The 27,715-nt window shown below is 45.7% G+C and overlaps 1 protein-coding gene across 1 annotated transcript in view; it reads right to left on the bottom strand.

The window, feature by feature from the left end:
• The window catches only part of LOC147892813 (2-Cys peroxiredoxin BAS1, chloroplastic-like), a 56,896-nt gene extending 35,031 nt beyond the window's left edge, over positions 1-21,865 (bottom strand). Inside the window, exons 1-3 of the mRNA XM_087386792.1 lie at positions 21,589-21,865; positions 21,351-21,499; positions 19,485-19,559 (exon numbers count right to left, since the gene is read on the bottom strand). Of these exons, the coding sequence (XP_087242918.1) occupies positions 19,485-19,559; positions 21,351-21,499; positions 21,589-21,865 (501 nt within the window). The remainder of the gene's footprint in view (positions 1-19,484; positions 19,560-21,350; positions 21,500-21,588) is intronic.
• Between the last annotated feature and the right edge of the window lie 5,850 nt (positions 21,866-27,715).

Raw genomic sequence — 27,715 nt, 5'->3', positions numbered from 1 at the left:
TGCCCATACAGCCTGCCCGATAGACCTGTACACCTGCCTGCCTGTCCGCCTTGGAGCTGCTACTCTTGGGACTGCTGCTCACACTCCTGCCCTCACCATTTGCCCTCGGGACTGCCACCAACAGTAGCTGCTCCAGCCTCGATTGCAGTGCCAGTTGCAGCTGCCCCTGCCCTCAATTTTTGTGCCATTTGCAGCTGCTTATAGCCTTGATTGCTGTGCCATCTGATGCAGTCTACTGCTGCTTCTTCCACCCTCGAGATGCGCACCCAAACCTGCCTTCTCATGACTCAGTCATAACTTGCATACTCTACTACCTTTGCCCTCTCTGCCGCATCATTTGCAGCTGCCTACTGCCTCGAAATGCGTGCCATTGCTCCTGCTCATTGTGTTTCCAATTGTGTGTAAGCTATTGCAAGCTGGTTATTCTTTTCAACCTGCTGGATTAGCTACTTCAAGGTTGATACCGTGGAACCTCGTCCTCATGGAGAAGTCACTTCATCGTGAGAGAAAGCGCTTGCCCTCATTGGTGTGAGGTTGGACAACAGATTGCTCCATCACTTTGACCTCACTGCTTCCGCCACGGAGATCAAAGCTAAGTTCGAGAACCTTCACGCTACATCTACAAGACCTGACTGACGAGCTTTATCTATTGTTTTACATGATCTATCTGAAGTGATAGATGATGATTAGGAATATTTGGGTACTCTGTCCAAGAATATTTCCAAAAAATGATTGCAATAAATAATGTGTGTTGAGTCAATAAAGGTCCTCTGTCTAGGATAGTCCTCCTAAAATGATGTATTTCTTTTATATTTATTGTGTGTGGCTCCATGTTCCTAGTTAGTCCCTAAAGTCAAGGGGGGGATGTACTGTGGGAGCCATGTATTGGCATTGATAGGGTCTAATTATCAGGCCTGGTGTCATGAGGACGTGAAATTATGGGACTTTTGATTTGCGACTCCTGTAATTTGCGCGTGACTACCTTGAGCCTCTGGGGCGCAACGGTCTAGCCATGGGGCGAGACTTGGGGAATTAAAATTCCCTAGTGGGCCCTTGGGAATTGTGAATGTGCACCCAATTACTAGGCAAATAATTCCTAGGGCCAAAGTGTGCAATAGAGGGGCCAAAAGAGTGGTGCAATTAAAAATTGCTAATTCTAGCACAGGACTCTAAAAAGAGCAGAGAGCCCTGTTTTTGGGGGCAGAAGGCCAAAATCTGTTCCAGAGGAGCTAGATCACCAGTTGCAAGCTGCCAGAGCCTGCCAGGTGCTGCCAGAGCCAAATCGTCATCTGCCAGGAGCTTCCAGAGCCTGCTAGGGAAAATCGCCATCAGCCAGGGCCAATTCCAGTGCATCCAGGGCCTGCCAGTAGAAATCGCACCTAATTCAGGAGCCTGTTGTTGATTGCGATTTCAGCCAGGGTGTCTTCTTCAGATTGTGATTCATCTCTAGGTCTTCCGGGCTGTGCCAGGTGGCTGCAACCCTATTCCAGGTGATTGCGACCTATCCACGCTACTGTGTAGAAGATTGCAATTTGCTTTTTCAAGATTTCCAAGCTTTGCAGAAGATTTTGACCTGATTTCTGGAGCTTTCTGGGTGTTGCTACTGATTTTGGTAAATTTCCAGGCATGGGTATTCTCTTCTAAGCTGCTTTTGGGGCTGTGCTAGAGCAAAATCAACTTTCTCTGTAGAATCTAGGGTTTTCCAGCCCCGGTGACCTATCTTCTGTGGATACTGGGTAGAAGATTGCTTGCTTTTGCCATTCCCTGATTGGTTGCTGGCTAGTTATTGCGTTTGGGTTTCTTTCCTTGCGAAGAAAGGTTGATGCTTGCTGTTCGGTAGTGGCTATAGATTGAGGCAACTTGTTTGGAGGTGCTTTGTTGATTGATTGCACCAAAGTTTGGCTGTTGAGGGCTTTGTCTTGCAGTTGTTCAGCCGTGTCTAATTGGTTGGGCACTTGGTTGTGCAATTGTAGTTGTGGCACAGATAGTGGATGCTTTTGGGGTCTCAGTTGCATGCTTTGGTTGGCTGAGGATACAAGATTGTCTAGTAATTGGATGCCATTTCACCATTTGGAGTTGAGTAGAGAATTACAGGGTGGGCTGGATGAGGAGTCTGCGGGCGTGGTTTGCCTGTGGTGCAGCTTCCCAGAGACCTTTGTAATCATCCGCTTGGCTTCAAATGAATGTTAAATAAATACTGCAAGGGACGCCAACGTATCGGTGTCCTTGTTTCTGAGTAGGAGCGCTCTAGCTCCCTTGTGATTTAATCTGTGGTGCATAATTATTTGCCAATTTAATGTGTATGCAGTAATTAATTGGATCCTACCACCATTTACGTTGTTGAGGCTGGTTTCACCTGGCATATGAGTTCCAGAATGTTGGTGCATTGGTCTTCTAGATCTTTGAGTTGTTCATACATCCATGAGCCTCTAAGTCATGTTTGGGACGTAAAGCCATGTGAGTGCTCAGTCAAACCTTTGAACCATGCTCAGACTTCAGCCTCTGAGAGCCATGCCTAGTTCAAACATTGCACAGTTTAGTAGTCATGTCACTGTCATGTTCTGTCTTTGGTTCCATTCCAGTAGTCTCCCACCTTGCATTCATGGGGGGGTGTTAGAATATGAAGCCAAGTTGAGTCAGTTTGGTGTGTTCTAGTGTGAGTTCTAGTCTAGTGTGTCTTATGGATGCCACATGTCACATTGGGAGTTATCCCATACGTATAGGTGTTCATATGTGTGTGTGCTCTTATATAAGAGTTGTACTTGTCTAGTGTCAAATCAATCAAGTATCAAGGTATAAGCTCTTTAGTCTACATGTGAGTACTTTCGTTTTGTCCTTGCTTACTCATTTCATTTCCAGTTCATTAAATCTCTCTTTGAGTATCACTATCTCCCTAGCATACCCTTCTCTCAGCCTACCTACAGCCCCCTTTCCACCCCTCAGCTACTCTCGCTACCCCTCCTAGTCCCCCCGCCTGCTCTCAGCCTCTACCTACCGCCACCCCGCCACCCCTCAGCCACCCCCGCCTGTTTTCCAGCCACTCCCTCCCTGTCGCGACAACCCCCCACCTGCTCTCAGGCTACCTACAGCCCCTTAAACTGCTGCCCCTACCTACAGTCCCCCCTAGCCTACCTAACCTAGCCTCCAGCCTAGCCTAGCCTACTGTCTCCAGCCTACACAGCAGCCTATTGGCTGCTCTCTCCTGGCGCGACACCAACAGCAGCTGATTGGCTTCCTCTCTTGGCCAACAGCCTCCCCCACAGCGCCTCAACATCTGTCCCTGACCTGCAGAAAAAATCAAGAACATCAAGAAGAACAGTTTTAAAAAAGGATATAGGGGGTAGACACTGTACCCGCAGCTCCGACCTACAGCCCCACCATCTGCCACCTCCATTGAGCCCTCCCACCCCCGCCTCTTTTCAGCCCCTTGGGGGTACCTCCCATTATGGGGAGGGAGCTCATGGCTCCCACTCCCACTCCTGCTCCTGCACTAAGACCTGCACCGAACACGGGTCAATCAAACGAAATGGGAAAAGGTGGCAAGGATACGGATAAAGCCACCAAGAAGGATGACAACAAAGCCAAAAAACAGACACAGCTGAAACTCAAAGATGTGAACACACGCTACAACCGCAGTGGACTCGGAGTGGACAGCAAAGCAAAGGCGGGACCCACTTCTGCCTCAGCATCAGCCACAGCTTCAGCCTCAGTCTCAACTTCAGTCTCAGCTACATCCTCATACTCAGCCTCAGCGCCAAAGCTCAGCTTTAGCCTCAGCGTCAGATCTAGTTCCAGTTCCAGCTCCACTTCCGCCCACAGCCTCTACAGTTACAGCTACTGGCTCTGATATACCCCTACCCATGACATCGATTGCCCCACCCTCCCCTAGGATAGAGGGGTTGTCACTGACAACATCTTTTCCATCTCTCCCTTCTTCTCCTACTATAGTTCTCTCTCCGATTATGACACCTACTTTGGAGGGGTCATACACTGTTCCGCACTACTCGACCTTTCTCTCCCCTCTGCCTCTCAGTCAGCCCACGCTCCCACACCCTGCTGGGATTGCCTCCTCCAGGCCACTATCATCCCCATACCGCACCCATCTCACCCAGTCATCACCCAGCCTCCAGTCTCATTCTCACACTTTCACGCCATAGTCCTTTCAGTTTCTGCTAGAGCACGGATGAGCTGACCCATCAGAGGCTTGGGAGTACTTGCTGATGGAGGTCTTGAGCATCCGAGAGTGCGAGAGGAAGATGTCACGCTTCGCACAAGCGTAGACACGCTTCACCCAAGAGCAGGCACGACTCATATAGGAGCAGTCTCAGGCTATCCGAGTCCAGGCTGATCTTATTCAGGGGCTTAGACAGGAGATCTCACAGCTCCGACAGGAGGTCACTGCTCTACGTACAGTCCCAGGGAACACCCCAGTTGTGCACCTAAGTGTCAGTAAGTGGTGGAGGGGTAGAAATCTCTGCCAAAAGTCCTTAGAGTTGTTACTGAACAGAATGTTCAGTAGCTCCTCCTCGTTCCAGTGCACGAAGTCAAGTTTCTTCCTGCGTACCAGACGACGGGTAGCATCTCTGGTTCGCTCGGAAGGCTGTTTTTTGTTTCAAATCTGAGCTGACGGCGTAAAGCCTTACACTCATCATCGTACCAGCTATTACAAGGTGGTGGGCGGGTGGAGCGGGCGGTGTGGGGGAAGACATGAAGAGCAGCCTCGTGTAGTGAGCAAGTGACTAGGGCAGCACGGTCATCTAATAGGGGTATAAAGTCAATGTATGCGAGAAGTATGTACAGATGGCCAGAGTAAGTAGGTGAGTGATCACGATCAAAGCGTATATCATGGTAGGTGGAGTAAGAACTCAACGGGGTAGGAAGAGCTATGCGGCGGGGGGTAGAAATGCTAAAGAAAAGATGGATATGATCAGCCCCTAGAGGGAGAGGTGCTATGGTAAAGTCAGTGATGCGAGATGTGAAGGCAGGGGATCCCATGATGTAGTCCACAACACTGAAGCCTCCCCCATGTGGAAAGCAAGTGAAGCCACTTGATGCGGGCCATCTGTCAAGACCATTATAGATAATGAGATCATGCATCCTGCCGAGGTCTAATAGGGCCTGCCCATAAGATGTGAGCAGTCCTCGTTTGTCAGCCAAAACTCGTAGCATACCTGCCTCCTCAAGGTAAATTTTGGCAATAGAGTGGAATCATCCCTGAAGTCGAGGAGTGGTGCCTGACGAGCGCAATTCCTCGCGTTGAAGTCCCCAACTAGGAGGACTTATTTGCGGCTAGAAAAGTCAACAATGGACTGATAAAGAGTAGCAAATGGGGATGTCCCATCCTCCCCTCGGATATCTCTGGCAAAGCGAGAGGTCTTGGGAGGGAAGTATCAAGCTGAAATAAACAAATCCCGGCTATCCATGTGTCGAATCCAGATCTAGAGCAATCTGGATTGTGGATCTCTCTGCTCCACTGAGATGGCCCCCAAAAGTGTGGATCTGTTAAGGACTGCGAATCCTCCTGACCCTCGAACCCCTCCTGTATCCCTTGTCTCATCTTTGTAGGCAGACTCCCATGTATACCCACTGACTACTGGTAGTGGGCGCTCTAGACTCTGATGTGTCTCTGTGTAAAAGACTATGTTGTGACCTGTATAGGATTCCGAGAAGTTCCCTGGTTCTGACCATAAGGTACCATTACAGTTCCAGATGGTACAAGATAGGGTCTCGGATGTCTGGGTCTCATAGACCTCGCCTCCCTATGTGGGAGGAGAGGTGGGTGTCCGACGGGGGCCTATAAGGAGTCGTCCATCTCGTACTACTACTCACTTCCCCTCCTTGCGGGCCTGATCTTGCTGCTGCAATAGAAAACGCCTCTCCTCAACCTATAGTGGAGTGAGGTCCTCGTCCATGGAGATTGCTGGCTGGTCTCGTAAGGCAGACCTACGACGTAAAGACGAAAGTGGCCTTGTCCATGGAGATTGCTGGTTGGTCTCGTAAGGCTGACCTACAACGTAAAGCCGAAAGTCGTGCATGGGCGTCATGGAACCGTATGATAAGGGGCTGCTCTCGGTTGGGGTCCCTTCCAACCCGCCATGCTCTCTCAATCCTATGCTCAGTCGCCCCTAGGGTAGTGGTCATGAGGGCTTGTGCACCTACCATCGGTGTAGCCTCAATGCGGGGGATCCCACGTACTCTGATGTTGAGAGCCTTGCTGGCTCTCTGCTACTGCCTCATGAGGATAGCCGAAACGGTTACCCTTGCAGGTTCCCGTTTGGCTACGTCGACCCATCTGGACATCTCCTCGATGGCAGATTGCATGCTCGCAATCTGTGCCTCCGTGGTTTGACTATGCATGCACGCTCTATAATATCCCAAATCAGCCAGCCCCTAACCTATCACATATGACATGCCCCACATCCTGCACCCTCTTCACTAAGGGGGGGGTAAAGGATGCTGTAATGAAACTTCATAATGGCCGAGCGAAGGATCATGAGGGACTATGCACTGAGTTCATTGCATATGGGATTAACCTCCTAGCCCCGTAGCCAAGCTATTTAATGAAGCTGTTTGCTTGGCGTTTCCATGCACCTGGACCATCAACACTATCTCACCCATCCACAAGGCAGGGGATCCCATGAACCCGGAGAACTACAAGACCATTATGGTTGGACATGTCATGTCCAGGATTTATGCCTCAATAGTTGATTCTGAAATCAGCAGATTTGCAGAGTGCTGAGGACTCAGAGCAGCGGGACAGGCCGGTTTCAGGCGGGATCATGGGACCATGGACCACATTCTCGCGCTCAGATGTATCATCGAGGAGGCGAGGGCACAGAAGCATAGGGTTTACTGTTGCTTTGTGGATTTCCGCAAGGCATTTGATACCGTTCCGAGAGCTCGTCTCATACGCCGCCTACAGGATTTGGGTTACGACCAGGAGATCATTTGGACTGTCATGGCACTTTATGAGCGAGTTTCAGGCAGAGTCCGGACATGATCTAGATGGATAGACAAGATCATGAGCACTATCGGGGTCAAACAAGGGTACCCATTATCACCTACCTTGTTTGGCCTCTACATCGACGAGTTCGAGACAGTGATGCAGGCACAAGGTGAGGTAGGTTGCTCTCTCGCGGGCACACTGATCCGGATATTACTTTACGCAGATGACGTGGCTCTCTTGTCTTCCTCAACAGAGGGGCTCCAACTTTGATGCACTACAGTCATTTTGTGAGTCTCGTGATTTGAAGGTCAACTTGGGTAAAACCAAGGTTATGATCTTCAATACATCTCGAGCCGTCATGCGCGATGAGCATTTCGCATTTGATGGGTCCCATGTTGAGGTAGTTTCATCATAGACTTATCTAGGGGTCATCTTTTCTGGACCCATATTCACCATGAGACCTGCGAGATGCAGGCGCGACTGAGTAGAGGATATGCTTCATTGGCTAGACTAGAGAGACAGTGCTTCCGCTCTCACTTTCAGGATCCATGGACCGAAGGGTTGCTTTTTGACTCCTTGGTCCGCCCAGCAGGGATGTATGGCAGTCCATGCTGGGGACCAGACTTGTCGGATTTAGAGTGGGCCAAGGTGGAGCGGCTACAGGTTCTCATGTTATCACGGATGATCCGTGGTAAGCTATATATCCCTCACCAGATCATTTGGGCGGAGTTTGGGTCACCCCCATTACAGCTAGATGCTGCATTTCAGGTCATTACGTATCTGTACCGAGTCAGGGAGTATGGGGATTACACATCCGGGCGTAGCAGGGTACCATGGCTAGCATTGTTCTCTTCTATGGCACTTGCAGCAGAGGGAGACCAGAGGTGCTGGTATGCATGCACAGAGAGATGGTTTGCAGGACTAGGGTTCCACATGGATAGACTACCTCCTTTCCAATACAGCATGGATGCTCCTTTCTCTCCCATCCTATCACACAAGGTCAACCAGGTTATCCGTGAGGATCTACTACAGCTACACACATTCCGGACTTGGTTGGGCCCGAGTGATCTTCCGTGAAACTGGGCTTCTACAAAGATCACTTCTTACATATCACAGCGGAGGGTTTCATTGATCCACCAGGATACACGCAGATTCACCTACCCCCCTCGCTGAGGAGCTCCCTTGGGCAGTTCCGGATCTCTTCACACAGACTTCGTATCGAGAGCAACAGAGCAAAGCAGTTACCTAGGGAGAGGCGCATATGCACACTGTGTGACATGTAGGAGGTTGAGATAGAGGAGCATTTCATCTTCAGGTGTCCTGTTTACTATGAGATCCGAGGGCATTTCTACTGCCTCTTCACAGATATTTATGGGGTTTTGGCCCATTTCCTCTCCTACCCAAACCAGCAATGCTTGGCTGGTTTCATTCATGAGGTGCTCAGATACCGCAAAAGGATACTCTGAGCACGGAGATAGGAGCAGACTTCTTCCTCGACTGATACCTCTCAGAGCTCTATCACGAGTTCTTTCAGCCAGATCACATAGACTCCCACGAGGCGAGACCTCGACATGACCGTGGCCCAGAGCATGTGACCCGACAGCTCAGACAGAGGGTTGACTCACAGATCATACTTGGGGACATCCCCTCCTTGTTTAGGGTCGGAGCCCGACCAACGGGGGTCACAGTGGCCCTGGTTAGACGCGGAGCTACGACCAAGAGACGTACCAGGACTGTACCCTTGAGGGGGCGACAACACTCTATTGCTGACCTCATGCCTCCACTTCCACAGCCTCATCCATCTTGATGTCCTACTGCTGCTGCTGATGATGATGATGGTTATGAGATGATGTCGACGATGATGCTGAGATTGATATTTATAGTCGAGATATGACTGTTGTACTTAGGACTTAGTACTGCCCTTTTGCATTTTTTTGCATTCTGCATTGGTGTGGATGCTCGTTTAGTAGCTCCACTACCACAGCTCATTGTATCAGGTTTTTCACAGTCTCATAGACCCATCGATCTTCTGAAGACTTTAATAAACTTTCTTTCTTTCTTTCTTTCTCTCCCTTCTCCACCATGTGCTTTCATCTCCAGCATAGGAGCTAGCAATTCCAGTGCCATTGGAGCCTGCATGTGTGGACGATGTAGCATAGCAGCCAATAGAGCTGGCCCACTCCCCCATTACCCCTCCCTGCTTTCAATCTTCCTCATGATCCCACTTTCTCCCAGAACACCCCTTCTCACCTGCCCCCTCTCCTCCTCCACCCAATGCCTACTCGCAAGTACCCTCGCTCTCAAAATCATCCCATTTGCAGCTCCTACCCACCCCCCACCATACGCCCTTATTGCTCCCCATTCTACCCCTACTCCTTTTCTTAGAGTGGATTTCTATAGAGTAGTCCATCTTCAAAGAGACAATTGGTTCCAACTATATGCTCCAAGAGTTTTGGTATGTGGTCCCTGAAACTACACAAAGGTCCAAGAGACTTATCCTATCTCCCTACAGTCATGGTGATGAACGTCTAGCCAATCATGCGTGCATCATAGAGGGACGGTTGGGAGCAAAACTTGCCCTTGTTGAGGTTTCAAATTTGCAACCACAAGAACGGAGCAATGGAGCCCGATGCTTGCATATCTTCAAATGATGATGGACATGCTGGGTGGTTGGATGGGACTCTGATCACAAGGCCTACTATGACTTAAGGATGAAACAAGGTTATGTACCAAATAACTTTCCCACAGGACATGCAAAGTCTTGGAGCCTCATAGTTGTGTTGGGTTTATCTAGATCACCTCCCCATGTGTGCGCCTTTAATGAGGGAAGCATGGGGGAGGTATACAAACAATAACTTAGAGATTCCACAAGGACAAGCAAGGGGGAGATGTAAAGGTATTTGCAAGGTTGCCACATGGACAACATGCAAGCTGCCATGTGGCCAGCACAGAGAGTAGGGAGAGCTGTTAGATAACTGTGACTAAAGCAACAGTAGCTTAGAGAAGTGCAAGGACAATAGGATTGCCAAGGTCAAGATAGAAGGCTGTAGGCAGAGACTACAAACCTGTGCAACAAACATGAGCTTTCTAGAGCCGTTCGACAGGTTGGGGGCAAAGCAAGAACAGAGGCCTAGTTTAGGGCTTCCATGTGGCAGCAAGTCGCACAATCTGGCAAAGTTGTGTCTATAAGACTAGTCAAGCCATGCAATAGAATCAGCTAGTCTACAGACTGGGTTGGGTAGGATTCAGGGTTCTCCAATCCTATATATATTGTCATTTGCATCCATCTATTGTGCCTCGCAATAACATGTCTTGTAGAGCAGCAAGGACATCAACATCCACTATTGGTGGGCCAAAGAATGCGCAGCTTTTTGAAGTAGCAAGGAAGGCCATGCATCATGCAGTCCAGCTTGCAAATCATCTGCAGTGTGAAGAGCAATAAGTTGCAGGATCAGAGAAAGATTCAAAGTAGCAAACATTGCCTTACGATTGGCTGTCCACTAGAGCACGGATGCGTCAATTTTACGAGAAAAAACCTATGAGCAGGTTTATCCGAGCGTGTTTTTCAAGAGATTTAAAAAATAGTATTTTCTTTAGGAAACATGGTTTTTACACTTTTATTTTCATTAGAACTAGATCCCTTTATCATAAAAATATACAGACTAGTCACTCATTCATTTTTACATAACATAACTCTTCTTATTCATAGACATCCCTTTGTACCCTTGTTATTACCTAAAAAAAGTATTGAAAAATAATTCCTTTAAGAAACATCCCTCATGGTCACTCTCAATGTAATAATATTATACATAAATAATTACTTATTAAACACATTTATATCATATGGCAATATCTTTCTAGTGTTTTTATAGTATAAATAACAAGATATTTATGGACATGTTTCTAAAGAAGTTTAAATTACTATAAATAAGTATTAACTTGGGCTTATATATCACTCTCATAAAATACATGTAACATTAAATACTATATATGCAAGATTTTCCAAAATATAACACCATAGATGTGCTCAAATGGGGTTTTCCGATCAATTTGAGTGACTGAATGACTATATTTGGACATTGGATGTGAAAGTTATGTCACTTTTAAAAGTGCTGTCCAAGGTAGTTTCGCCAACGAAACTACCTTGGAAGACCTACTTCAAAGGAGTTTCACTAGTGAAAGTACTTGCTTCAATGAGTTTTCTTTGGAAAAACCCTTTCATGAAGATAGGTTGAGAGAGGCTTTTCAATGTCACCCCCTATTAAGTAAAAGTTGTAAGAAGGATCATAAGGGAATTCAAGGATGATGATGCCATTTACCTTAAGTACTATCTGGATTGTACCTGAGTACTAGAACAGTTTGCTTGCACGGGCCAAAATTGGAGCAATAGCTGCAAGTTGAAAGACTATGAACAAGGACATCTCTGACTAGCTTCTTCATGGGAGGTAATGTGGCATCCACAATCAACATGTGGGTATTGGGTCATGGTGGGTCGGTGAGAGAAGATGTTGGTTTTATCTACGTCACCTCCCTCCCTATAAGCCCCAAAATGAGGAGAGCATGGGGGAGGTATACCAACAAGAACTTAGAGATGCCACATGGGCAGCCACAGGGGCAAATCTACATGTATTTGCAGGTCTCCCACATGGGCATTCATGTGCGCAGCAAGGATAGTAGGGAGAGCTGTTAGATAATTATGACTTAAGTAGTAGCAGCTTGAAGCAGTGCAAGGATAGCCCACATGGACTGCCAGGGTCAAGTTAGAAGGTTGCAGACCTGCGCAGCAAATAGAGGTTTCTGGAACTCTTTGACAGGTCACGGCAGAGCAAGAACACTCAGCAGACATATACCTGGGAAAGGGCTGCGATGTGGAAGCACTTTGCACTTGATCTTGCAAAGTTGTGCTACAGACTAGGTTGGACAAGATTCAGGGCTCTCCAGTCCTATATAAAGGGCACAAGCCCTTGTCATTTGCATCCATCTATTGTGCCTCACAAAAGCCTGTCCTGGACATCCTTGTTGATGGCCAAAAAATGCGCAGCAAGGAAGGTCACGCAACATGCAGCCTAGACTACAGATCATCTTAAGGGTGAAGAGAGTAGTATGCTCCAGGATCAAAGAAAGGCTAGTGGCACACTGTATAACAAATGGAGATGCACAAGCATAGGCTAAGGAGGATAGAAGGTCTCGATGGCTACAGAGGGAGAGAGTGAGGTAGTGAGGTATCAACACAATGGAGACGAGAGTGAGGCAATATACTCTGATTGATGTTGATCGAAGTTGTTCCAAGCAAGTAACAATCAACCTCATTTCATAGGTAGAGGGAAGTGCCTTATCTTCTCTCATATACCCATCACTGATGATGTCACACAGAATCTAATCTAGTCCCAAAGGTCAAGTGACCTTTCAAACTTACAAAGGGCAAACCCGAACCCCTTTCACAATGACACTTGCACTCTAATGCCTAGTTCCACACCTTAAGCTCCGAAATAACCCAACAAACCCCGCTTTGGAGCAAAGGCAACACGCAACCGATCTTTGACTCCTGCAAAGAGGTACTCCACTGAGATACTGCAAAGAGGTGGGCTTATTGTGTGCACCTCCTGTGCTACAACAATCCCCTCAATCAGCTCGAGACCAGCAGCCAAGACCATCACTAAGTCATTCCCCTTTATTCCCAATTAGATCAGAAGCCTGCAACTAAGGCTCTCACTCAATAAAATAAAAAATACAATCATTTTAGGGAGACAACCCAGGGTAGAGGAGCTGTATTGATACAACACACAAAAAATGCTTATGTTGATGGAAACATCCACACCAATGTTTAGCCCATAGATGCACTAGTAGACCACATTTCTTGTGGTAAAACATAGATATCATCACTCGTGATAGTGTCCTCCTTGCTTGTCCATTACATCAAAACTTAAAAGCTTTTTATAGTTCAAGAAAATAAAAACACGTCCAAGCCCAATGGCAGTTTAAGACATGGATCCTGCCGTGCTTAGTTGCAAGAGCACAACAAAGATCTAGATAACTCTTACAACATGCACAACTATCGCTCCATTTTCCCCATCTATGGGATAGCAAAAAAAACGATCCTACATTATTGCTCATAAGATTTAGCAAGTTGAGAAGACTTGCAAATTCTGTCATTGCTATACTTTGGATTATGTCCATTTGTTGTGCAAGTATGTCTCTCGATAAGTCCATCACAAAACTACTAAGTTTGGACGTTTCTTGAGCGAAATTTCGCACGATGAACGATCGATCTCCATAGGAGACCTGGCACAAGCACTAGCTGTGTCAGCAAGCATTGATATGCAGATCATTGGTTGTAGAAGGAATGGCAAGGATCACATTGAATCCAAGATAGATCACTGGGCGTGTCCATCACAAATTAGGACTGCTTCAAGGGGTGCCGGTTTCAAATCTGGTCAAGTAATCACTGCTACCTTGAGTCACTCCAGACACAATGGGGCTAATGAAATCCATAGCCAAGAGGCATGAAGTAGTACCTCCAGTACATGGGCCTGGTAGCTAGGATTGCTGGAAGAGGCGGGAGCAAGTAGAAGATGGAAGATCAAAAGAGAAGCCAAGAAAGCCTATACTTCCTGCAATTGAACTCCCTAGTGTGATCCAAGTTTCTCTAGGAGCATCGTTGCAAAAAAAAAGAGTCTTGCTATTGTTGAATATGTAACTCAGCCACAGGTGCCGATTAGCATGGGTAGATAACAAGTCCGCATAGGTCTTTTGAACGACACTGTGCTGTGAGTCAGTTCAAGTTGGGTTATGAGCAGTCCGTTTAGGCATTTTTTGCAAATATCTAGTGATTGGGGAGGAAAGACAAAGCGTGTCCGTAGCTCTGAGGTTGAACAAGAAATCCCTGACAATCAGTGAAGATTAGAGTCTTTCAACAACTCAAACTGGATTGCAAAAACTTGCACGCAGAGGCTACTATTCTTCTAAGGCTCACGTCACTTTGCACGTAAAGAGCTCGACATTGTTTTGAGGAGGTCAATGAGTTGAGATATGAGAAACCAAGGGATATTTAGATTCGCACACTTCATTTGTGCACAGAGAGGCACTTCACAAGTATACGAACATCAAATGCATTGTACATTAAGGAATGCTAAAAGCTTCTATGACTTCCCAACAAGTAGAACTGAGGCAATGATTGCAGGAGTAAATGGGAAAGCTCCTTGGGGTGGCAGATTTGCCGCAGATTTGAACAGGCCTCCAAAAGAAAGAGGCGATGTGCAAAAAAATAGGTGTACATCTAAAAATGGGGGAGCAAGTGCATGGCTCAGGATGGGATGGGTAGGGGACAAAATTTCTTCTCTGATAAAGGCTCTGATACCATTTGTAGGAAATGGAGGTGCAGAAGCATAGGCTATCTAAGGAGGATATAGTGTCTCCATGGCTAGAGAGGGAGAGAGTAAGAGTGAGGGTATCATCAATGATGGGTGTGAGGGCTTTTATAGGCCTTATCTTCTCACACACACATCATCAATGATGTCACACAAAATCTAATGTAATCTAATCTACTGCCAAAGATCAAGTGACCTTTCAAACTCACAAAGGACAAAGCCAAACCTCTTTCACAATGACACTCACACTCTAATGCCTTGTTCCACACCTTAGGCTCCAAAATAACCCAACACACTGTGCCTATATTTTGTATATGCTTTTGGTCCATCTTTGGATGATATATATTATTGTTTCTACCATCTCTCTTGAGCAAAGTCCAAGATCCATGTCCAAGATAGGAGTATCTTGGACAATATCTTCACTTTTTGGGAGGCCACTCACTGGGCGAAGGAGAGTCAGCAGGAGATTGCAGTTCTCCTTCTCGATTTTGAGAAGGCCTATGACCAGGTGGACTGGGGTTTCTTGGAGGGCACTATGAGGAGGCTAGGCTTCAGTGATAGATGGATTTTATGGGTCTCCTCACTTTACTCTCACTCTTCTAGCAGGATGTTGGTCTGTGGAGGCAGAGGACCGGCTTTTCAGCTATCCAGATCGGTACGACAGGGATGCCCGCTTGCACCTTACCTTTTCCTTTTCATAGCGGAGGCTATGGGATACTTTATGCAGGCTACCAGTCATGGCGCTTTGGGCCTTCATCTACCTATCCGGCAGGAGCAGGAGCTTCTGGACACTGAGTTTGCTAATGATACGGCACTGACAGTCAGAGGAGATGCATATAGTCTTGCTACTGCTGCGGATGCAATTGACAAGTTCTGCCTAGCCTCAGGGGGACTTGTCAATTGGAACAAATCAAAAGGCATCTGGACTGGAGCTCAGCAGGATACACCAGCATGGGGAGGAGACAGAGGCTTTGTATGGATACCCAGAGGCACCTCCACGAGATATCTAGGCTTCCAGGTTGGCATTGAGGTATCCCCGACGCAACAGTTTGCCCCAGTTCTTGAGAGTACCCGGAGAAAGCTAGCCTACTGGAGTACGGCTAGACTCTCTTTGGCTGGAAGAGCGCTGGTACTCAACCATGTTCTACTAGCGACTATGTGGTACGTTGCGTCATGTTGGTGCTTTCATGCTGACTCGATCCGTCAGGTGAGGAGATTGCTCCGGAACTTCCTGTGGAGTGGTGGTGATGGTTATGAGGACACTAGGGCCAGGGTTTCATGGGATACTATCATTTTACCTGCCTCGCAGGGAGGACCTGGAGTTCTTGATCCTGAGATGCAGAGCAGAGCCCTTTTAGTCAAACTTCTTGTTAGAGGTTTGACTCCAGGAGATCAGCCGTGGAAGCAGTTCCTACTGCATGGGATTCACCAGTGCACCCCCAGAGCAGCAGGCCACCAGTGGGGGCAGGTAGAGTCCGTTGGATCTTCCTAACGGACCAGCATTCTCAGCTTTCTCACCACTAGTGAAGAGGCTTATTCAGATATGGGATCATTTTCGACAACACCTCATCAGAGCAGTTCCCTCCTCCAGAGAGGACGACAGCCGCTATATCATAACCCCCTGGTTCGGTATCAGGGATCTTCCCCTGGTACAGAACTTAGGACTCCTTTGGCCAGATGGCATGCTCACGGGGTTGTGACAGTCGGAGATTGGTTTAGGGGAGGTGTAGAGATGTCAGAGGAGGTGATCAGAGATAGACACGGGCCACTTGGACAGAGTGCTGCCACCAGATTACTGATCATGAGAGCTATTCCTCAGAGGTGGAGGGATATGCTTACAGATCCAGACTATGTTCAACCCATCTCTACTTGGTCAGGTGGTTTTAGTGAGCCTGGGCTATGCATTGGAGTTCGTTTAGGACCGGCACCGTTTACTTATTTTGAGACGAATTCCTCTCACAAATTGTATCCCACTCAGCCCCTGGACCGACAGGAGCTCCTTTGGCAGAGAGTCAAGGTCATTGGCTGCCTGGGTAAGGAATGGGCCACAGATCCGTCCAGGTTGACCATTGCAGAGGATCTTAGATGGAGACTTTGGATTTTTCAGGGTCGACCTCTTGCGGAGCTCGACTGGGACCCAGGTGAGTGGGCGTGGCCTGCTCCGGTGGCAGGCGCTCGTCCTCTTCCTTTTTTCTAGTACTCAACGAGGGCAGGTTACAGGCTTCAGCAGAGAGACTCTCATCACCTACCATCTGCCTCACAGCATTGGCACGCACACGGACTTACTGCAGAGCTCTTGCAGAGCTACTGGACTCACTTTTGGGGCATCAGTAGAGCTAGGAAAGTCTCCTACTTTCTTTGGCTCACTATTCATAGGGGTATACCTGTGGGTACTTGGCTTCAGCAGATGGGTAGACCCTCCTTGTGTATGCGTTGTCAGCTTGCAGAGGAATCTAGTAAGCATTGTTTATGGAGCTGCCCCAGCTCTAGAGTGGTATGGACAGGTATCTTCAGGTTGTTCTCATATGTTACATCCGAGTCCTTTCTGATGACATGGGGTGTTGCCCTTTGGGGGAGAGCATCTGGAGCCTTTGCCCTCTATGAGTCAGAGCCAGGAGACCACGGTTTCTTCATGCAGTGTCGCCAGAGACGGGGTCCCACAGATGTTAGCATCATGGAGCCGCAGGACTTACTTTTGGTACCAGTACCAGCTCAGGATTCCAGGCCTACTTCACCTGCAGGTTCAGCCTAGGAGGTGATTTCTAGCATTACCCTATGGCAGATATGGTGTTCGCGATGTTCTTTTGTCCTTGGGGGTCATTTATGCAAGGAGGCTGACATTCTTGCTTCCATTTGGGCGGAGATTATCTTCACTCTCAGGAGTCAGTGGGAGCGGTGTACAGGCACCTCTTTGGCAGCTCGTGGGAGACTATTATCCTTCATGAGGACATGGGACTGCTCATTATTTTTTCATTTGACCCCTTTTGGGATGTCGTGGCATTTTAGACCACCACCATGGCTTTTTTGCCACATTGTTGAGGCTAGGGATAGAGTACTTTCTCTCCCACCTGTTGTATGATTCGTTTTGAATGGAATATATCACTTTCTTTTAAAAGTCCAAGATCCAATTCTATCATGACTCCTGAGAGTATTGGAGGATGGCATCATCATGAGACCCCAATACCTCGAGGATAAAGGAGTCTCACATGCACGGAGGATTGCCATTGGATAGATCCATGTCTCATCCCATCAGCTAAGGATTGAGGCAAGGAGAGCTGCAAGAATACCCAGAAAGCAACGGATTTGTAGGTTATGCAGATGGGAAAGGTCAAGATAGAGGAGCATTTCTTATATGTTGCCCAGCCTACTATGAGATCCGGGGACAATACCACTGTCTCTTTCAGGCGGGAAATGTCTTTGACCCACTCTCACGGTTGATCCACTTCCATGACCAGGTCTACATTGTTTTCTATCTGATTGAGATGCAATGACACACAGAGACTATATTGTGACACATTAGAGAAAAAGAAAAAAAAAGAAAGAAAGTTTATTAAAGTCTTCGGAAGACCGATGGGTCTATGAGACTGTAAAATCCTGATATAATGAGCTGTGGTAGTGGAGCTACTAAACGAGCATCCATACCAATGCAAAATGCAAAATGCAAAAAATGCAAAAATGCAGAAATGCAGTACTAAGTCCTAAGTACAACATAGTCATGTCGATGGTCGACTATATATCAATCACAGCATCATCATCAATATCATCATCATCCCCAGCAACAGCAAGATATCAGGATGGATGAGGCAGTGGAGGCATGAAGTCGACAATAGAGTGCTGTCGGCCACTCAAAGGTGCAGAATGCTGTGGACCCGAGCACAGACATGTCACGGACTTCTATGCGTTTGAGTCAGCTCCAGAACATGTACGTGGAGTCGAGGAGGAGCTAGCCAACATGAGACATTTTGGATCAACGGGGAGAGACAACACGATGCTATTGTGCGAGGAATGTAGAGACCACACATGACACAAAGAGTGAATGAGCATGCACGATCGAGGTCCAGTCTATCATAGCTCTCCTCGGACGAGACGCCAGAGACGAGGCGTCACTCTTGATATAGCCCATCGCATACAGAGGTCGAGGAGACCACATCCTCCACCACCACAGCGAGAGATAGATCGATAAATGCAAATCCGAGATATCTTTGCAGCCCACCGGAGAGCCACCACAGTGCCAGGTTTTGGCTTTTGAGTTTCAATGTTTAGTTTTGTTTTGAGATCTTGAGCTCTTAGTTTAGCCCTAGTGAGCCCTCTCTTGGTGTACTTTGTCCCATAGGCCCGCGGAGCCTCCCGCAAGAACATTAATCTCTCTCTCTCTCTCTTGATGCCAACAAAAAAGTGAATAAAGTCGATCTTTGTGTGGAAGTAAAAGAGTAGGAAGCTAGATTGAACAATAGAATGATCCTACTCTTTGAAGGGTTGAAGAATGCATGCCTTACAGATGAGAAGGAGATACACAAGACCAATTTATATGCCTCAAGAAGGAAATTCCACAGGCTGAATGGGATGAAAATGATATATGTACAATATTACTCAAAAGGGAACAGAAGTCTACTTCAAAGAGAGGGCAGCGAGGGTTAAGATTCTCTAACACACAGGCTGTAGGGTACAATGATTTGAGAGTTCACTCTGACCAAGCTCAAACAACTAAACATTGAACTTTCTAAAGTGAAAGAAGCATGTAAGGCAATCAAATGGGTAGGCTACCGAGATGGACAAGGATTGATTAAGGATTTCAAATTCAAACCCAGCCTTAAACTGATGTTATTCAGACCATCTTATGATAGTATTAAAACATAGTTATGCTTATAATAACTCAGGAGGAGCTGAGCTTTATGCGCTCCCTCGACTCTCTGGTTATTCAGATGTTTAGTGTTTGTACTTTCTCATAGGCTTGTTGTCAAATCAATCAAGTATCAAGCCTACAAGCTCTTTGGTCTACATGTGAGTACTTTCATTTTGTTCAATGCTCTTGCTATTTCATTTCCATTTCATTATATCTTTGAGTATCATTATATCTCTCCCTAGCCTACCCTCTCTCTCTCTCTCCCTCTCCACCATGCACCTTCAATTTCAATATTATTAGGTTGATAGACTTAACAATTATTGTATACCTTCACAAATTCTTGATCTAAGACAGCTTCTGCCTCAAAATCCGGGGCCAAGTTACCAACCAATGGACTTTCTATCTATCATGAACAATAAAAGAAACTGATATAGTAACTCAAATGCAATATTATATGTCCAACCAATCATAAATGAATGCCAAGCCTGAAACATTTTGCAAAAACTGGAATTAAATTCTTTTGATTTGTCAAACCTGATTAGCTTATAGTGAATAATTGATATGATCAGCCAATAATGACAACTAGCATGCAGGAAATAGCGAAATGAAGTCCATGCAGCATTACCCTTGAAATAAATAAAAACTCATAATACTAGACCCCAATAAGGGACACCTAAACAAAGAAACATTATATAAGCTACAAATTGAAAGAGTACCCTACAAATTTATGTTATTCGCCTATGATATATGTTATTCCACTTGTTTGATGTTTTATCATGTTTGTATGGAGTTAAGTTTAAAACTCCCCATACATATATACAATGTGTGTGTGTGTGTGTGTAGATATGGTGAATCTCTGCAGCACGCTTGCCTAGGGCTACCCGCCTGGCTGCGCTACCCCCCTTGGGGTCCCACTTGACCTCAGTAATCCCTCGGCTGGTCTCCTGGTTGTTTTCATGGCCTTCTTGGGCATCATACTTCTGGACCAATCTGCTACCTGCCCCTCATGAGGCTTTCTTTCCCTTGTGTGCAGTGTCCTTGCTGCTCCTGCTTCATTTGAGTGTCTTTGTTGCCCTATTTCTTCCTCCTAATGAAACTAGATAGGAGGCATGCTAGGCTAGGCTAGATAGCCAACATAATGAAATGGAAATGGAAAGCAAATGAAATGTTTGGAAAGAAATAAACAACCAAAGGAAAGTACTTACATAACCAAAGAGGCTTGAGGCTTGATTGATTTGACAAGTGAAAGTACAATGCCTTTATAGGATAGGCACAGACACACACTCTAAGTACCAAATGTATATGGGATAATTCCCAATATGACACGTGGCCCTCCTAGATATAAAATAGTCTAGAACTCACTCTAGGACTCAATAAAACACACTAGAAGTCACTCAAATTGACTCCATTTCCTAACACCACCCCATGGAGGAAAGGTGAGGGACTACTAGAATAGAACCAAGAAGAGAACATGCCAATGATAGGACTACTAATCTGTGCACCTTGTGTAACTAAGAGGCTAAAGTCTAAGTGTGTTAAGAGGTTGATCCAAGCACTCTCATGGCTGGAGACTCAACATGCTCAGAGGCTCATGTCTTAACATGGCTACATGACCACCTCATAGGTACAGGGAATACACCAACATCCTGGAGACCCTATGAAAGCCAATACATAGCTTCCAAAGTACATCCCCCTCCTAGCTCCAGGGACTAATTAGGGACATGGAGCCACACAGCATGGATATGAAAAGCAATACATCATTTTAGGAGGACTATCCAAGGCAGAGAAGCTTTATTGACCCAACACACATCATTATTTCCTTCATTTTTGAGAAATAACCCAAGACAAAGTACCCAAATACATCAATCTCAAAAATTATACTCATCATCCTCGTCTACCTCCAGAGGGAGAGATAGATTGCGGATTTCAGTAGTAAGTGCTTGTTCCGGAGTGTCGTCCTCTTCGTCGTTATTGGTGGCATCCTACACCAAGTGGGCATGCTCCTTTGATTGTTGCTTTGCCGGCTTTTGAAAGCAACAATCTTCCAAATGGACAAGCTTTTTGCAGTAGGTACATTTGAAGGTTTTGAACTTGCTTTTGCCTTTCAAAAAAAGTGGCTGGTCTTCATTGAGTCTTTTTATTGCAGTTGTGTCCTTGTCACAGCGATCCTTCTCAAGGAGAAGAGACACCATGCCAAGGTGGTCATTGCAAGGCGAAGAACTTCAAGGGTGTTCTCAAAACCAGAGACCCCTTCCATACTTTTCATGAGAACCGCCATTTTGTCCTCATTACCTGGTGGATATTTTAAATTCGATAGTTGTTGCACAAGCGATTGCAACTTGGCTAAATGATAACGAAACTCATCATTATCCTCCCTTTGCAAATTGTAAAATTGTAAATTCAAAAACACTTTGGAGTTTGTAATTTGTTACCGAAAAGGCGCTCCCAAATCTCCTTAGCAGTTTTCTTGAAGTCCACATGATGAACAACTGAGTCGGCCAAGCATAGACCAATGCTAGCAATGGCCTTAGCATTTTGCTGCTTCCATATCTTGCATTGTGGCTGATCAAGCGTGGCCTCATAGTCTTCCTCAACAACGTCCCAGACTCCTTCGCACATAAGAAGAAGTTGCATCCTCGTTTGCCAGATAGGAATTCCCTCTCCTTTGAACTTTTCCATGAGCAATGAGGGGGAAGTAAGAGAAGTCATTGTGGTGCGCAGCAAGCGACAACTCCAAGGTGGAAAGAAAGTGACGTCAGATGGAGCAAAATAGCGGGCAATTAGAGCACGAGCAGCTGGAGCAGCAAAGGGCTGAAATCTGAGGCGGAATCAGCAGCATGCTGAAGCGAAAATGGGCCAGAAAATCTGAGGCATAGGCAGCAGATTATGGCCTAATTGAAGCGTGAATAGCAGCGGCATCAACAGCTGGAATTGAGGCGAAATCAGAGGAAGCAACTGGCAGGAATTTCGAGACTGCTGGCGAGGGCAGCGTGAGCATCAGAAGTAGTCGTGAGCAGCAGCCACACGTTGATGTAGATCAGCAGTAGGCGAATTCGCAGCAGCTCCATGGAGAGGCTAAGGTAAGGAAAAAAGAAGCTCTTGGAGGAAAAAACGAAGGTCTCCAAGAAGAAAGAGATGGGGAGAAAGGAGGGAATGGAAGGGAGCTCGATCATGGAGGAGAGGATGGCTTCCATTTGCGGGCTTCCCTCATCCTCTAGATTGAGCATGGAGAAGGGAAAGGTAGGAAAGGAGGCTTTGATACCACATGATCGAACCTAATAGGAGGCATGCTAGGCTAGGCTAGATAGACATAATGAAATGGAAATGGAAAGAAAATGAAATGTTTAGAAAGAAATGAACAACCAAAGGAAAGTACTTACATAATTAAAGAGGCTTGTGCCTTGATTGATTGATTTGACAAGTGAAAGTACAATGCCTTGATTGATTTGACAAGTGAAAGTACAATGCCTTTATAGGATAGACACACACACACTCTAAGTACCAAATGTATATGGGATAACTACCAATATGACACGTGGCACTCCTAGATACAAAATAGTCTAGAACTCACTTTAGGACTCAATAAAACGCACTAGAAGTCACACTCAAATTGAATCCATTTCCTAACATCTCCTACGTGCTCAATTTCTCCAGCCCCTCCCTTTTTTAAAATCTCTTTCTTGCAGCCCACAGTGTGTGTGCATTTGTCGGTGTTGGCTTGCTCTGCGTTTTTCTTCTGTTTGTGTGTCCTGTTTCTCTCTGTGTTTCACCCTGCAATTCATCTCTTTTTTGGATGAATTTCACTACTGTTCATACGCTCAGTTTCCTTAGCTTTAAACCCTGCAAACATCTCTCTTTGGGGCAAATTTCTCTACTATGCGCTAATGCTTTATATCTCCTTCTACTTTGCTATGAATTCCTATTTGTAATATCCCTCTACTTCGGGGCTTCTAGAATGAGTGTATATAGTTGTAGTTGAGGGCTTGTTTGTGTCAAGATGACTGCCACTCAAACTGACAACATCTATACCAAGGAACGAGTATTACATGAATGCCACTCAGACTGACAAGATCTATACCAAGGATGAGTATTACAGAACAAAAGGCAAAAATATGCAATGGGCCAGGATGGCCTTGCTCATGACTTGAACGAGGCACAAACATTCTTTGCGGTCATGCATGAGGGCTTCGAAGATACTAGAAAAGATTGGAAGGACCCTCCCCCTACAGTGGACATAACTGTGGAGGTTGATGAAATTGTGGATTTGGTTAGGAAGTATGCCAAGAATGCCATTATTATCTTTTTCCCAGGTCAAATGCCTGTCGGCAGTAGATGTGAGAAATTGGTTGACAAGGACCTTTTTTTTTTTTTCAAAAAAGAGACTTCTATTAAGTAAGAAAGAAACCTGCTAGAGCAAGCTCTGTGCGGAAATATACCATGCTAAGCATGTAATAAAAAACACCTCAAAGGAATGAGGTAGAAAGAAACCAAGGCTGAGGCTGAAAATGCCATCTCAACCTTGTAGAAGTCTCAGCAAAGAAGGGAGAGTCTCTCCAATCTCTGAGAAAAGTAACTCTCCTGGAAGAGGCTGCTCGAGATGATCCCTGCATGGCCGCCCAAATGGCCATCAGAGTGTGTATCGTATCTGTCCAAGTACTGGCCAAGATCTGAGAAGGGTGAACCTGAGAACCCTCCAAAGCCTCAGTGCATCTAGCTCTCCAAATGTGCCATGCTGCAATGCTAGGTAGGATCTCCCATGGAGAGTCGACCGAGGAGTGAGCAGCCCTGAAAAGAGTGGCCGGAACATCGAGAGCACGACTCCACAAGGTGTCGTCGGATGTGAAGAGCCTAAGAGGAATCAAGTCCCTCAAAAAATACCTGGGGCCCTGAAACAGTAAGCCAAGCCACTGATCCCTAGGTCATATAGAAAGGTAGGCGAACAAAAGTGCTGAAAAGTCTTGCAATCCCCTTCCATATGATTCTCGCCTGTCTGCAATCCCAAAGGCAGTGCTGTATTGTCTCCAAAGCAGAAAGGCAGCGAGGGCAAGAAGGGTCAGCTCCGAACCTGGATCTCCAATGGTTTACTGCTATCCCACTATGAATAGAAAGCCAAAAGAAGAGAGTGATTTTTTTATTCCGGTGGGATTTCCAGAGTCTCTGCCAAAAAAATTTCTGGAAGTCAGCAGGAATCTGAAAGTTCTCCCAATGATGAGCTCTGGTGGGCCTCCAACCCCTACAGTTGAGCTGGAATTTCCTGGCATTATTGACCGTGTAACGAAAGAAGAGGATGCCCTTCTCTTGGTGCCCTTCATCTATCCATTCCCATTCCCCAGGGTCCCATTGCAAAAACTTAATTGGGACACCTCCATAGAGCCACAGCCTCCATGAGCCAAGGACGACGAGAAGCGGGTCAGGATCCAAGTACCACTATGAAAGAGAGCCATGCTCTATGAAGCCCACTATCCTGACTGGTTGAAACGGTACCTCCAACAAGATATCGTCTGTGGATCTGGACAGCCTGCCCCCCGAAGAAACATAAAAAACTAAGGCATCCTCATGTGTGTCAAGAAAAGCAATCACCTGTAAAGGAACTCTCAATCTGGAAAATGCGCCCATCCAAGTGGAGCAAGTAATAGACATGCCATCTGTGTCCACCCAATCCAAGGGCAAGGCTGCATCAATCTGTTGGACTCTCCCTGCACTCCCTCTGAGATTAAGAACCATCTGGGCCGATCGGTCTGCAGGAAGCTTCCTGAAGGCTTTCCATGCTCCCACTGTAGATGCAGGGCCCCTCTCCCATCTTGGCCACTGCATGTAAGGAGAAGCTCCAAGTGGTCTGCCAAGCTCATCCAAAATCCTGTCATTCCACATGATAGGCTGCCTTTCAATCTCTTCATGGGTGGATGGGGGAATCCTGCATTGACGAGGACTTTAGGGGGATGCTTTCTGCAAAAATTTTGTTATGCATCCAAGGGCTTTCTTGAAGTTACTATGACAAATGAGCAACATAAGCAAATGCTTCTAGAGCATTCCCCTCTTTATTATGGGCAGCAATTGGTCAATGGTCTTCCTTGGTCCCCTACACAAGACTATCCTTCGTTGATCAGGCATTTCTTCAGCATAATGCGCAGTCAGCTTACATGACCCGTCTAGATTGCTGGTATATGCATACGGCCACATAGATTTTGATTATGCATGGATTTGCGTTTGTTACATGTATGCAGCATGTAATCTGTGAGTATGGCAAGAATTACATGCACACTCTTAGGGACGATATTCCCAAGGCTAAAAGCACTTGTCAAGACTTGACAGAAATCAGCCAACTTCAGAAATTCTCTCTTGCTAAGGCCAATGTCAAGCTACACATTTTCTACAATGTAATGATTGCAGGAAGGTTGAGAAATGGGAGACTAGGGCTTGACAGAGGGCCTTCAGTGATCAGGGTTGCTTCTCCAAGGATTTTCTTAAAAAGGTTTGCACTATAAGATGCAAAGTGAAAATGTTTGGAAAGTTAAAGGCGTGGATGGTAACTAGACCAATTGACGAGCACGACTTCCTCAAGCATGTGTGGGTCAGTTTGGGAATGTGTTTCTTTGTCACATGATGTAATTTTTGCACGGCATGAACTTCTTCAACATGTTAGCCCAATTTTGTATCTCATCAGGCCAGTAAAATTGAAGTTCCTTTCAAAGATAGAGAATTAAAAGATGCCATCCGATGATGTGAAAAATGGAAATCCCCAAGTTGGGATGGTTTTATGGTGGAATTCTTTCTACAATATTGGGATGCCAATTCACCTACATTATATATGGTTAATCATGCTTGGGAAACACAACAAATGCCAGCTAGCGGGAAGAAAGGGCTAGTTATAATTTATTGCCCAAGAAACATTTGTGTGAGCGTTCTACAGATCGGAGGCCCATCACACTCATGCCTATCATCTATTTTGGTTGCTAAGATGATAGTGAGATGTATCAAAAATATATTGCATGAGTGGTTACACCTTGCTCAGTATGGGTTCGTTCCCCCACTGAAATATTACATATAATGTTGCCAATGCTTATGTAGGGATTGAATATGCAAAGTACACTGAGATGTTCTCTTATTGCAAGTGGATATTGCAAAAGCATTTGATACCATACAATAGGATTTCATCTCGTAGACCATCGATCTATGGGATTTGAGGGAAAAATGCAGCAGCATCTCATTTTTTCATTGTATTGATCTTACTAATGAATGGACTCAACTGATAAATAGCTAGGCATATTTTGGACTCGATGCATACTCATGCTTTTCTCGACTAACGTGTGGTTCATTCAGGATTGCTATTTTGTTGGAAAATATGAGAAGTAATGTGCTGTCTTTCAATTCCCTTCTCTTTACAAAATTCAATTACCTCTCTTGACTAGTATTCGCCCCCTTATAGAAGGTCCTTGTTAAGACTTGGAACATACAAAATACTATATGCATCCCACATATGCTTGTTTAGCATAATCTAGCTCAACATTATCATTTCTAATCGTCTTATCAAGAAGAAAAAACCACTCTTAATGAGGATAAATGACTGAATGATCCATGACTCATTAGCATGACTAGATTGGTTTGGTTTAGTTATAGCCAAAGCTTTCTCAGAACTTGGTGTCTAGGGCGTTGCTTTGTTTGAAAAGTCTTAGAATCATGGTTAGCCATATCTTCCTTTTTCTTCCTACACCGAAAGCAAAATGGCCGAGTTTTCTACGGTAATTTCAAGGATCATTTTTCTTAGACTCCTTTCTGCTCATAATCATCTCTACTACTATTTTGACATGATGTTTTGGTTAAGGACTAAATTGGAGTTTTGAACATTCATCTTTATTTTCAGCCATTAAGTAGGCCTACTTCCTTACTCTGTCTTTTGGTTTCCTTACTAATAAGGTAACCATGAAGCTGAGTTAGTGTGGGAGACTTGCCTCTGCAAGAGTGTAGTGGCATAAACATCCCACGAGTCTAGAAGACTGTTGAGAGGAAGATCAACAACATGCTGATCATACATGTCCTCATCATATATAGACTACTAATCTAGTAAGTCTTTGAGTTGATTTAGATGGCCATTGATATTCTAATCTTCTCCCATTTTAAGCTTGCTACTAGCATCACGTATGTGGTTTGTAGTATCTTCCAAGCTTTAGTTGAGTTTTTTTTCTTTTTTGCAAAGAAAAACTTCTATTAAGTATGAAAGAAACTCCCACAGCAAAGCTCATGGGAAGAATACATCATGCAATCATGTGAAAACATAACCCAAATAGGGTAAAATCAAACTCATAAGAGAGATAGGGAAAATGGAAGGTTGAGGCTGAAAATGCCACCTCAACCTTGTGGGGGATTCCAAGAAGAATGACGAGTGATGCAATCCCTAGAACAACAAGAGTTGACAAACCATGTCATGGCCAGTAGAACCTGGTTGACCACCACCACCCTAGAAACAAGGTCAAGTTTGGCTGAGCTCCAATACTCTCCAACATTGGGGCAAATTGCTGCAAAGGAGAGATGCCCACACCGACTTGGCAGGTACCTAATAGA

This window comes from Dipteris shenzhenensis, chromosome 16 (genome assembly GCF_047967505.1).
Source record: "Dipteris shenzhenensis isolate YYH24624 ecotype China chromosome 16, Dip_SZ_1.0, whole genome shotgun sequence".
Classification (NCBI taxonomy): domain Eukaryota; kingdom Viridiplantae; phylum Streptophyta; class Polypodiopsida; order Gleicheniales; family Dipteridaceae; genus Dipteris; species Dipteris shenzhenensis.
Note: the sequence above shows the minus strand (reverse complement) of the source record. Positions and strands in the feature narration are given on the sequence as shown.